Raw genomic sequence first — 13,371 nt, forward strand, 5'->3', positions numbered from 1 at the left:
GTATCTCTTTGGTGGTGATCTCTTTAAGGAGTGAAGGTGATGTAACATCCTAGAGAATAGGGGACAGTTAAAAAATGGCAGTGATGAGAGTGATTAAGTGATTAATAAGCACTGAGGATGGATTAGGTGCTGGGGGAAGAGAGAGGCTGGAAAAAGAAAGTGTATTCTTAACAGCATGAGGAAAAATGGAATGAATGATTAAAACAATTTAAAATCTAAAGAAGGAAAAATGGTTGCAGACAGGTTTCCATAGGACAGCAGGAAACATTGCTCCCCTGATGATTTTTAGAAGACAAATGGAATGGTAGGAGAGAGGGGTATTTCTGAAGGCCAGAGAAGAGCCTAAAGGCAGACTAGAGAGGGATCAGTCATCGTAAGTTATTGACATTAGGAGGAGATCCCACCTTGGAGCCTTGCTCTGTGGCAGCACATTACAGTCAGGTATCTCCCTGACTTGTTGGCTGGTGGCTCTCAGCATAGAAGCAAATGTTCCCTGAGAAACAGAGGTCTGATGGGTGAGATCATAGACCATGATAACATTTGGAATAAGGAAGTGTTTATCAGAATAAGTAAAACAAACAAAAATGTTAGCACATGCTGGGCCGGAAAGTTAATTTGCACTAAAAGAGAAAGTCCAAAGAATTAACTATTATTTAGAAGAACAAGCTACTAGGAGGGTTTTGTGGGGGTGTTTTTTAACACAGGTTCAATTGGAAAATCTAGAGATACTAGAGATCAGGAGAGATGTCTCCATCTTACTTTATACAGTTTAGAGGAGCCTTCAAGAAAAAAAATATTTTTAGGAGAAAAATCAATTTAAGTGAGAGTTCTCTTGAAATGTAGTTTCAAAAGTCATTTTAAAACAGCTCAAAATCCAACTCTACTTATAAGAAGCAACAACCACAAATGATTCTCATTCATAACTCCCACTGACATCAGTCTTTAAGAGTTTGATGGGATATAGCTCTACAAATGCTGCGTCAATATGAAGTATAGAATTCATTTCCCTCTTTACTTGTCTCTAAAAATCAAACATCAATGTTCTTTACTTCAGATGTAGACATCAATACCTCAAGATGCTTGAGAAGACATTGGTTAAGAAATGTAGTTACCTGTTTCACTTTTTACTTTAGGAATTCCATAAATAGCGGGGGGGTGGGCATAGCCTCAATGATGAATTTGAGATTCTGGCAAGTCTAGGGTGACCTGGTTAAATAGAACAACATATACTTAATGAGGTTTTACAGAGATTGGAAAAGAAGAAATTGGACAATTGGATTAGAGAACGTGAGCAACTATAAATTTGCATTAAAGTATCTTTTCTTCCTATCCCACTCAGAAGTGTACTAATAATATATTTCAAGTAATAAGTAAAATGATAGCTATAGGCAGAGAGAGGAAGGGGTCGGAGGAAGGAAGGATGGCATACTTGAGGAGGGTGCAGAGAGCAGGGGCTGGGTCAGAGACAATGGAGATATTGTTAGTCTGCTGTTGGTGATGAAAGGTAATCTCAAGTCCCATAATAGCATCACCCTGTTCACAGAAGTCAATTTAAAGGACTTTTAGAATTAAGCAAAATTAAGAAATGGCCAGTGAGATGTCAAGAATCCTACAGAATTTCTATTTGTAGACTGAGAATGAAGGAATTGGGCAAGTGTGTCATAATCATATTGGCCTTGATGATTTCACAGCCATCACCTCAACGACCTTGGTGAGAAGTGCACAGTGCTGCAGTGAACGATGTAGTGCCTCTCAGTGGGCCCGCATGCCCTCTGCCGAGCAGCCCACACAGGCCCGAGCTCTGAATGTGGCCCCACGGAGAGGCTGCATGGGCAGAGACATTCGGTTTCGCACTGATTTCCCACCTTAGGGGAAAGTTAGGAGGTGTGATACAAAAGAATAGAATAAGAAAGGTCATTAGGCTTTGAGGTGAAAAGAAACTATTAAAATTGCCAAAATTCTACTGCCCTGTTTCCTAGATGCAAGGCCTAAATGTGGGCATTTTAAAGGGGAAGCTCTGCTTATACAACAGGAATGACACTTCCACCAAGCCCGCCCCCCACCACCACTCAGGCTCCTGAGGTGCATCGCTACAGCCTTCCTAGGGAAATCCTTGGGAACACAGCCCTATGGCAGCCTATTTCACCCAGGAAAGAAAGAAAAAGAGAGGGGGGAGAGAGAGGGGGAAGGGGTGGGGAGACAGAGGAGAGGAGAGAGAGGGAAGGGGTGAAGAGACAGAGAGGGAGGAAGGGAAGAAGGGAAAAAGCACATCTGTGAACAGACTGCCCATCACTCAGATTCAAAGTAGGTGGAGGGGTTTAAGGGGAAGAAGGGGGACACTGTTGGTGGTACTTTTCCGAAGAACAGGGTCAGGAGGGGAGAGGCGCTTGGGGGGGCGGCTGCGGCTGGCGCTGGCCGCGCTGCCAGGGAGCATGGTGTGGGCAGCGGGGTGCGCTGCTGACCCAGCCAGTCCGGAGCAGATGAAGCAGCTGGCGAGCTGCTGCCAGCCGGGCAGCAGGTAGAAACCAGAGCCAGAGCCCCTGTAGAGTTCAGGGTTATCCATCTTCATCGGTGCATCAGCACATTTTCAGCGTCAGCCTCAGTGACCTGGGCTGACCTTTTGCACAGTGTCAATTTGAGGTCACTGATACATATTGCCCTTTACCCTATACATCCATATACTTCCCCGCTCTGTATTCAAATATCGCGCTCCACAGGGCTCAAAATAATGGAATGAGAAGGCAAGAATACATTGCACTCACAGGAACGTTTTCCCGGGCCAATGGAAGCTTTCCTTTCTCCTGTGTTTTGCTTTCCACACCTTCTAGCATTCTATTTGTCTAGGAGCCTTACTACCTCAGCCTGTAGATCCAAGTAATGCCTGTTATATTGTTTTCTTCATCATGAGCAAAGCATTCCATGCGATAATTTTTCTGAACACATTAAGCCACTGGTTCGACGTGTATGGGCAAGGATTCAGCTCCTTCGTCTTTGTCAGATGGGGGAATATGTATCACCTGGGTGAAACTTGGATTCCGATGATGCCGTGAGAGTCCCATCATCAGTGTGTGTAGAGTGATAGGTTCCGTGTTTCCACAATGATGACTGCAATGCACCCACAAAGGAACACTACCTTGTTTCAGGGCTTACATTGAGTTACTTTTAAAGAAACAAAGAGGGAGGAAGAATAATGATTTTAATGTCATCACTTATCAAGTGTGTGCTTACAAGGTACTCTGCACATGTGCTAAACACTTAACATACATGATTTCATTCAATCATCAAGACTACCCTACTAGGTACTCCTATGTCTCCATTATACAAAGTGGTTAAGTAAGGACAACCAAGTAAGGCTGTTGGGATTTAAATTCATAAAATCTGTTTCCAGAGTCCAGGCTGTAGACCAACATATTATCTAGATTTGTGTCTGTGGGGGAACGTTAGGAGATGTGGCTTCTGTTGTTTGGAGATGCAGAGACTTGTAATTTCTTTCTCCGTTTTTCACTTAACAAGGTCTTTCCACTACTGTTAGATCCCTTCCACCCAGGAACGCTGCTTCTGCCACATCCCACCCCCATTCCCATCCATTCCCACCAGCCTGGATCCAAGGGTTAGACCGCTGGCTTTTCTTTGGCATCTTGAGATTCCAAATTGCTGTTTCAGCCTCGTGGTCAGTGCTTGACCCTTGAGGGGAATAGTCCCACATGTTAAAGAAGGACAGTCCCACTGCTCAAGGTGTGGATTGGCAAGCTACTTTACTACAGTGTTTGAGGCTACCGAGTACAAAAGAATAAAAATACAAAGAAATCTATACTGAGCCATACCCCATCAGTGAGTGGGAGGTTTTCAAATTTTCTTTTTAATTTTAAAAGATTATTAACTTGGAAACCTACACTCAATTAAATCTCAAGTACTACCCAAGCAACCCAGCCGTGGAGAGAGCCCTCAAAATGCAGGCCTCCCCCGCTTCCTTAGAAACGATTTAAAGTTACTCTCCTAGCGGCCCAGTGTTTAAATACACACCGTTTGATGACGCTGGTTAAGATGTGGCAAAGCCTCCTAACCAGCTACTCCTGGATGCCGCATAACAAACCAGTTCGAGCAGCTACTTGAACACTGCCCATGTCGTTTGAAAGACTGGCTGTGAACTGCTTATTAAGGCTCTGGATACAGTGGAAAAGAGATGGAAAGCCAGCTCTCGTTTTAAGACGAGGCGTCTAATATGCTGACTTCCCGAAAGACTGCTGGGATCTACCATAAGCATTGGAAATGAAAAGACAGTCATATTGGAGTTAATAAGTTACCTCTACATATATACCCGACCCTCAACTCCAGCTTTTGTCTTTTAGATGCTTTTAATGTAGAGGGTTCTCTCATGAGGTGAGAATGCCCGTGTAACTGTTTCTCATGGTGTCCCAGCAGAATCAGCCAGTAACACCCCACACCTTCATTTAGCAGACAAGAAGCTGAAGCTCAGAGTTAAGGGGGTTACTAAGAGCCGCACAATGTAACTGGGGTTGGCCTTAGAGTTCTGCTCCTCAAACCTCCCAATCAATTGCTAAGCTCGGTTGACCTCAGGTACAGGCAAACCTCGGAAATATTGCATGCTCACTTCCAGACCACCGCAATAAAGCAAGTGTTGCAATAAAGCAAGATGATCTTTTTTCTGCTGGGGGAGCTTACCTTCAATTTGTAAAAAAATGCAACATCTGTGGAGTGCAATAAAAAGCGATGCAGTAAAACGAGGTATGCCTGTGGTAGCAGCCAAAAGACAAAGTACATAGCACATAGAGGAATTCCTGCCTTCCCCTTCTTTCGAATACAAAAATTGGAGAATTTCTTTTTCATTTTATAAGTAGCATTTACTTCACTTTACAGGAGCCCACAAACCCTGGTATAAACTATAAAATACAGCAAAATGATGGTGGGAAAGTAAGGATAAAAAGCTGAGATGGGATGCATCGAAGGAATGATAAGTCCATAGGATGGAATTAAGAGAATGAGAGTAACTAATGGGGCATCATAGGGCTGAGATGATGATAACAGGGCAGAGCTAAGATGATAATAACAAGCTGGGAAACAGTTGAAAAGACTCTGAAAGGAGGGCGGGCGAGATGGTTTAGCAATACAAATGGTCTTGTGGAAATGAGGGCAGAGTGCATTTACCCAGCTGTGAACAGTGTGATGAGAAAATATTAAGCTGAGTTATTTAAACAGTCTGAATAATAACAGTAATAATAAAAATAAAATACAGTAGAGAGAATATAATATGGGACAGTGGTCTCCAACTGCTACAGAACTGCTGAAAGCAGTTTAGCTATTTATTTTCAAAGCTGGAAACTTAACACCAAATAAGCAGTGGAGGTTTAAACCATTTTTCTACTTGACACTTGTGTAACTAAGACACAATTGTTCACTGTGCTGTTATTGACCTGTTCCATCTTAATGCACTTAGGAAACTTTGGCATTTAAGCTACAACTTTCGGCCAAGCTAGAGAAAAAGTCCACTCTGCAAGGAGACTGGATTTTCTGCATCCAGATGTATTGAGTGCCTGAATTCCAGGCAAAACCCACTCTTTCTACATTTATGGTACAAAATGGCAGGAAGATCAGATTTGAATATCTGTGCATACATATGCTTTTCTCTTTGTGGTTTTGTTTGTTGTTGATTTTCATTTATCATTGGTCTTTATTTAACCAAACTGCTAATTGTATTACAGTATAGGGTTTGGGGGTAGGAAGGAATGCGTCCTGTCGCTAATGCACTGTTCTGCCTTCTGGAGAGAGCCTCAGAGGAGGATTTTGAGTTAAACATGCGGTTTTGATGAGATAAGTAGAGGATACCTTCAAGCCTGAGCTCTGGCAGCAAGTACAATTTATGCTCAGTAGCTTAGGGATGGGACTGTGAAGGACAACATAAGCTAAGACCCAAGTGTTCAAAAGAAAATCACTTCTTATTACTCAACAGGATGTATCATCAAGCAGATTTGATTGGTTGATCAAATTTCAGGTGAGATTGTATTACCACAAGAGGGAAAGACTAAAAATAAAATTATATCATGCCAAGAAATGTATTACCTTGGCATTACTCTTGCACTGATATCAGTAATCTGGAGGTAAAAACCTGAGGGAGAAGTTGAATTAGTATTTCCCAAAACAAATTTTCCAGATGCTTGGCTAAAGCTGATATGAGCTATAGCACTTAGGGAGAGGAAAGACATCCTTAGCTACCATAGGTCCATCTGTTATGAGTTAAAGAGGCCAGAACCAGGGTCAAAATGCATACCCTGAACTCGGTCACTACTAATTTAAACACCCTCAACCCTAATCCTCCAAAATATCTGTAATTTTGGTAGTGGATTTTTCCAGCGTAGGGTAGGGTCTTGTTTGTAGGATTATTACAGTGGGATGTTGTACCCTGCTCTTGCTAAATTTGTTCAAAAGGCTTTGGATTTTAAGTGTTACTAGTAGCTTTAGGATAGTTCAGTGTTGGAAGGAAGAACCGACAGACACTTGGGAGATATAATTCTACAGGCATGGAAATTCATCTTATATATATATGTATAAACTCTCCATGATGCTTACTATTTTTCCCCTTCAGAGCGTGTTTTACCCACAATCCCCCACCCCATTCAAGGTCAGTATGATTTTTATCACTGTAGCTTCTGTCTCTGGGTCATTCTCCATCATCTATAATGTGCAAACGCACAAAGGGGGAAAACACATTCACAAAAGTAACATACATTGAATCATTTTTTTTAAACCTACAAAAGAAAGTCAATCAGTTGCCCCCACACCAGTTGATAGGCATGTCACAGATTTGCCACCTGACTAGACTTCAGGTTGGTCAGTAGTTGGGGAGATGATACTAAACTTGGGAAGCAGTTTTTTCTTCAATTACAGGAAACCATGAACTCGTGTATTTGGAACACAGTCAGTTAAATTCTGTAGCTCATAAAAAGATGAATCCTCTAACTGACCACCCTCATGTTTGGAAGCTTATAGAATTCAAATCTGAAGTATTACTTATAAAAATGAATCATCTACTGCCGGAGGTTGAACTCAAGCAGATTACAAGGACATTGTTGTTTTTTTTAAATCTTGGCCAATTCGGGGGCTTTTCCTCTTAGACATAACTATTTTAGAAAACATGAATGAAAAAAACAAGGTGGTCATTCTGTATTCCTTTTCATAAAAGTCTTTACACACTCAAATTAAATTTTGCCTCCTACATCCCATTTAGATGCAAGTTGCAGCCCCAGCCTTCTAGCTTAAGGCTGTTTAAAGGCAAATTGGCATTTGAAATTAAAACAACACAAAAAAATCTGAAATGAAACCAACCTAGCATTGAAATTAAATTCCAGAAAAGTGATTTGCAAATAACACTCAAAGACCTGAGAAAAAATGGAAAGTAGGCCATTCAGGGCCTAATGTAGAAAAATAAATCCAATTAAACAAGATTATCGTATACACTCTAAAGGAAATGTGCTCAGAATTAAAGGTAGAAAGCTACTGTTTTATTAGTTTGAAGACAGATCATGTTTCATTAACACTTGTCCAAACTAAAAATTAGGCCAGAATTGGGTGAAGCTATTCAGAGTGTCAATAATGCAATGTTTTGCATATCTATGCATTCATAGATGTGTAAACTTAATTATATTTGAAGTGAGGATTGCAAGGTTTTAAGGATCAATTAAACAGCTTAATAAAAGTTATTCTTACATTTTAAGAAGAGTTCACACAATTTTTAGAAGAACTCTGTTGAATAAAATCCTTCCTTAAAACATTAATGAAATCTGTTTCTTATGCCAACCACTAAAAATAAGACTGTTAAAGTGTGCCTGTTTTTTTAGACTTGACATCAAACTCAGTGTTCATGGAAAATATCACATTTTGAATTCCTGACAGGCCACAATTATTTTAAGACATTCATTGTCTAGTGTTGCCATCTTGCAAGTATCTTGACGTGACAAACACATACATACACATTTGTCCCAATGGATAATATTTTCAAAGAGGTCGTGCTCCATCCAAGATGAACTTTACCCAGTGTCACTGTGACTCTAGGTTTCCTTTGTGAGAGCAGTTCTGCAGCTACGAACTCAAATATGTTATTGGACCATGCTTTATGATATATGTAACATTGAACAAAATGAAGTCAGCCTCTATTCATGAAGGACAGCTGTTGGATATTGAAAACCAGTTTGGATCAGGGATGGAGTATGTGGGACTTCGTTGAGCTCAATATTTCCCCACAAACTGAATTGTTGATTGGAGAATGACCCTAGTTTGATTTTACGTTGTAGATAGACTGTAGATAGCTTCTGTAGATCCAATAGTTTTAGAGAATATAGTTTATCTTACTAATACTTTGGGCTTTCTGCTGGTAGAAATTGAAAAGCTGTTCATAGAGACTTGGGATAGCTGGTGTGAGGGGTTGGGAAGGAAAGATAGTGCCCTCCTGAGTTCCCTATTCCTTACAATGACTTGATTTTTCTAGAGATCAAATCTTCTTTCTCCTTTCCTTCTAATCAAGATGGCAACCCATGTGAAATGCAGTTTCCCGTGGAAAAGAAAAAATTTACTTACAGGATCCTTACCTTTTTTTTTATAGTGCCACTTAAGTACCGAAATATCTAAGGAAAACGTGCCAGCCTCACTGTGATCACAGTTATAGCGCTAGACACCTTCATTTAATTAAATATTGTATACTATTATCATATATGAGGAACCCTACATTTCAGCACTAAGTGTTAGAAAGTTTATAAGCCCTTGCTTGATGCAAATGGCCTGAAGGATTTTGAGCCAATTAATTTCCTTAAAGCGTTTTGAAAGTGGGAGAAAGTCCCAAAGGTCCTTTGCTGTCCTCTCATCATAAGGAAGAGAACTTTCCTCCTACTTTCCAGTAACGAAATCCATGGGTATTTGCAGCGGCTTCATTGTTACTATCTCCCATTGGAGGGTCTCCCCTCCCTCCCCCACTGCTCCCGGCTCATCAGGCCGAGTGGAGATAAACAGCAGTCACAGCGGGGATGCAGTCCTAAACCCCGTCAAGCTGTGATTAAACAAAAACAAGGCTCAATAAATCAACTGTATTTCCCCCGGGTTTCCTTCATCATATCGCTTGATTTTCTGCAGTGATCATGATAATACTGGAATTACACCAAAGGATAATTTGTATTGTCTGTAGCCAATCAGAAATTTTTCAAATGTCCTTTTCTATTCTGCCAAGAACAAAACAAAACAAAAAAAATCAGTGCGCTCCCCTGCTCCTAATTTAAAAAATATATATAAATAAATAAAAGTGTTCCATCCTTGATCTGTTCTTGATAGGTGTTTTTCTCATTAATTTTAATTTAGGTTTATTTATTCTGAAATGAGTCCTGAATGGCATATATTTGCATAACTACCCCAGAATCTATCGCTGCAGAAACTTCACTGAATCGTAAAATGAGGAAAGAGTCTACTCCAACCCTCTGAGGAACTTTCCTCACTTTGTTGGGCTCAACTCATTTCCTGAGGCCTCTGAATCCTGAGCTTCCTTGTGCCTTGCCCATCACGATGGGATGCGAGTGCACCTAGAGATGCCCTCCCAGTTAGGAGGACTGCAGGTTCAAAACGAGGCGACCACACCAGCCTCAGGCAGTTAAAGGGACATGAAAGAAGAGAGAAGACCAAGGACAGATACCATTGTCTTATTCTTATCACCCTCAAGGGAAGGATTCCCTTGAGAGTGGGGCTCGCTGGGCTCAGTCAGCCCATCCTTACCTATGATTGCAACTTAAAAAAATTTAATGACCCTGGAATGTCTCACTTGTTTGCCTCCCATCTGATTATTTATCCCAAGCGAACAGCCTTTCCATTCACTAACCCCGAGTGGCGAGTGGGCTTGGGAAGTGCTGAGATTATCTTCCAGGTTCAGGCATTGCACTGGGTTTGTTGACAGCTACTTGCCATTCAGTTCCTGTTTTTCCATTGATAAAACACATTGCACATGGCTGGGTCTGCATGATTAATACAGCTGTCTAAAGCTTTCTCTGAAAACAAAACAAAATCCCCCAAAATTAAAGTTTAAAAAAAAATTAAAATCCGATCCACAAACAAACCAGGCTTGCAGAAATCTGAAGCCTGCCTGGGATGCTTCCTCCTGAGGGAGACAGTGTGTTGTGGGCAAGCCTGGCATCGGAACAGCCAGATTCTATCTACATAGGAGGGCAGGGTACGCCTGCCCTCACCTGGCACTCCTGGGAATGGGTTCTCAAAATCAGACTCCACAGCGTAGAAAGAAAGCTGGAAGAAAATCCTAAAAATAGTCCATGCTGTGAAGATGACTGGATAATCCCTGCAGCTTTATATATTTTCTGTAGGATATTATCCTGGTTATCAATGAGAAAATGCCTCTTTTCAGCTCCTTACCTTGTCTAATAATGGCAATAATAATAATAGTTAACATCGATAGTGGGCTTCTCATGCGGCAATAGAGTTCTGAGGTTTCTTGCATGTATTAACTCAATCCCCACAATCCTAAGAAACTGACATGCACCTTCTCCCACCTTTCTGAATCATCATAGTATACCAAATTCCAGTCTACCCAACACAGCACCTAAGCACACATGTAAAGCTATAGTACACTGTAAATAAACATTATGTATGCATTTATGTTCATGAGATATATATCTGTCTAATGCATTTAAAAATTTATCTAATACTTCTTTTATTATAATGTTTATAATACACAATACTCAGTTACCTTAATATACATACACTTTACCAAGTCCATTTCCAAATATACTCAACACACAGAATGTATGCCCAACTCATGCAGAGATTTATATGAAAGCATTCATCTTTAAAAAACATGAGCAGAGCTCTCTGGCATCAGCACATCTAATTTCACACACTTATTCAGGCTGATTTACATACACACTTCTATTAATCATGGATAATTACTAGCATTGTTCTCTTTAATTCAGTTTTTCCAACTGTGAAATGGGAAAGAAATTACATTTTTCATGCCTACAAGCTCAAAGTGGTGTTTTAAATAATATATTAAAGAGCGCTTTCACATTCCTAAAAAAGAAAGCATATTGGATTTAAAATAATCGTATTCAGATACACATCTGTCTCATGGTTTTTAAAAATACTGATATTTAGAAATGTACTTGTATTATATTGTCTGAATATTAATCAGATACAAGTTCAGCGTGGCTTCATTACAGTTTGTCATATTATGGATTCTAGGCATATCTGAAATACCCACAGTGCTAACAAGTTTAAATATAGAAGTATCCTAAGGCCAAATAAAAAAAATATTATTCTTCATCAATATCACAATATTACACTTAAGAGGAGCTGCAAGTTGCAAAGTTTCCTGTTGTGTGTCACACTCACACACTTTCAGTGGATGCCCGTCATGCACATTACCACTTGTGAGTCTAATTCAAAGTCATCAATTTAAAGAACCTGCCTTTTTTTTTGGTCAAAGGTATAAAGCATATTCTAGAGAAGATTTCAGTTTTTATATATATCATTCCTTTCCCATTAGCTGGTGCAAACAAGGGCCTTGTTTTCATTAATTTAATGTTGGCAGCCATATCGACACAAATTTACAGCAAAATCACAGGCCTTGATTAATACACATGAAGATAATTAAGAGTTAACATTATTACCCTGACTCCTTTACTGGGAGCAACAGTCTGACTTCCTCCTGATTTTTGTTACTGGTTGGGAAAAAGTGGAAGAGTTGTGCCAATACTTCACCTGGGATCAATACTTCGCCTGCCAATCTAGTAATTTAGACCCAACCATAATAGGCATTTGTCTTTGTTGAATCCATTTTGTGCCTTCCTTTTCTTACCTCTTTATTCTTCCTTTTGCTCTGCTTCCTAAACAGTTCTTGTTCTCTCCCTGTTAAAATTTGCTAGCAAGAATAAACCTGAAATGTATTTACGCTATTGTTTCAATGTCCAACAATAGTTTGGAAGTGTTACCTCTCTCAGAATATACATTAGCTTCAAGCTAAATAGCTAAAAATCCTATAGCATCAGTTTAAAAGTAGGAGAATTTTTAGAGCTTGGATCTCTCTTCTAATGCCTTTTCCTATTATCCTAGTCTAAAAAGTACACCTGTCAGCCTTCCTTGGTGATCTCCCTGTGCGATGGATGGCTGTGCTATTTAGATTTCGAGAGCCAGCAAGGATTTGAAGATGAATATATTTTTGAAAATCCAAGCTCACACTAGCTTTTAATTTGATAGAAATATTTCTTTTCTATGAGCTTTAGCGGGGGGGGGGGGGGGGATCTCTCAAAGTAACAATTACATTTGGGGATTAAGTTTAAGTAATTGAAAGTCTTGCCTTTTTAATTAAAAGGAATAACTCTGCCTAAGAAGAGCTCAATGAGATTTGCAGCAGAAAATGTTGGCATGTTGCCCCAAAGGATGAGAAGACCAGGATCCTGAATGGACAGAAAAAGCTGATGCAGGTCCCTCCAGTCTTTAGAGTGCACCTCCAGCAGAGCTTGCCTTGGTGTCTGCATCAGCAAGCCATTTAGCAAGAGAGTAACAGCCTCCTATGCGGAGCATTGGTGGGGTAGCCAGGAAGGAGGTCCTTTCTATGGGACCTTGCCTCTAGGTTCAGAGAAACTGTGAGAAGCAAGAGTCCTTAAAGGAAGTGGGCCTACTTAGGGTCAAAAAGAAAAAAATAACACATAGTCTTCTAACAATTTCATCATCCACACAGTGTCAGGCCCTGACAAATGTCATATCGTTGCCCCCAAAAAAGTATAACCTTGGATTTCAGTCTGCCCCTTGGCTTTCTCTTCCTTTTTTCATTTGAAACTCTTATTCCTGGTTTGTATTTCTTGATTTTCTTTTTCTCCACATTTTCCGCCATATTCACCTTGCATTACATATACACTTCACATAAAACCAAAGGAAAGGTTTTGGCAAGATTAGCTTCAAGTGTAAACACTTTGTCAGTCATACAAGCACCACGAAGCCATTACCCCCTCTATCGGAAGGAAACATACTTCTGAAGAGGCAAGACACAAATTAACCTTAGTAGCAGCTCACCTTAGGTAGTCACTCTGTCCTCACAATGGCCTTTCATCATCCCAAGTCATCTGTCGGTGTTAAATTAAAGGAGCCCTTCCATGGGGGGGAAGCAGCTAGTGGTCCCACCTTACTGCTGTGCACCTTGCATGCTGCTGTGAAGAAATACACCTGCCCAGTAGGAACACAGCAGGGCACAGGAGTGTGGAATTCCGATTTAAGGTGTGCATATGTACCCAGACATATGATGGGAGTAAGCAGGCCACTCTCGGGCACCCCTCTAAGAATTGTCAGCTTACATCCACCCTAAATCAGTGGGTG

At 40.5% G+C, this 13,371-nt stretch overlaps 1 protein-coding gene across 4 annotated transcripts in view; it reads left to right on the forward strand.

Annotated features, from left to right (window-relative positions):
- The window catches only part of LSAMP (limbic system associated membrane protein), a 1,857,927-nt gene that overhangs the window by 1,828,412 nt on the left and 16,144 nt on the right, over positions 1-13,371 (forward strand). For 2 of the 4 annotated variants that reach the window (XM_081137699.1, XM_081137698.1), the window contains one exon: positions 6,602-6,637. The exons of the other annotated variants lie outside the window; for them this stretch is intronic. In XM_081137699.1, coding sequence (XP_080993825.1) covers positions 6,602-6,637 — 36 coding nt within the window. The remainder of the gene's footprint in view (positions 1-6,601; positions 6,638-13,371) is intronic. 4 annotated transcript variants of the gene reach the window in all.

The sequence above is a fragment of the Miniopterus schreibersii genome (assembly GCF_964146895.1).
Source record: "Miniopterus schreibersii genome assembly, chromosome: 5".
Classification (NCBI taxonomy): domain Eukaryota; kingdom Metazoa; phylum Chordata; class Mammalia; order Chiroptera; family Miniopteridae; genus Miniopterus; species Miniopterus schreibersii.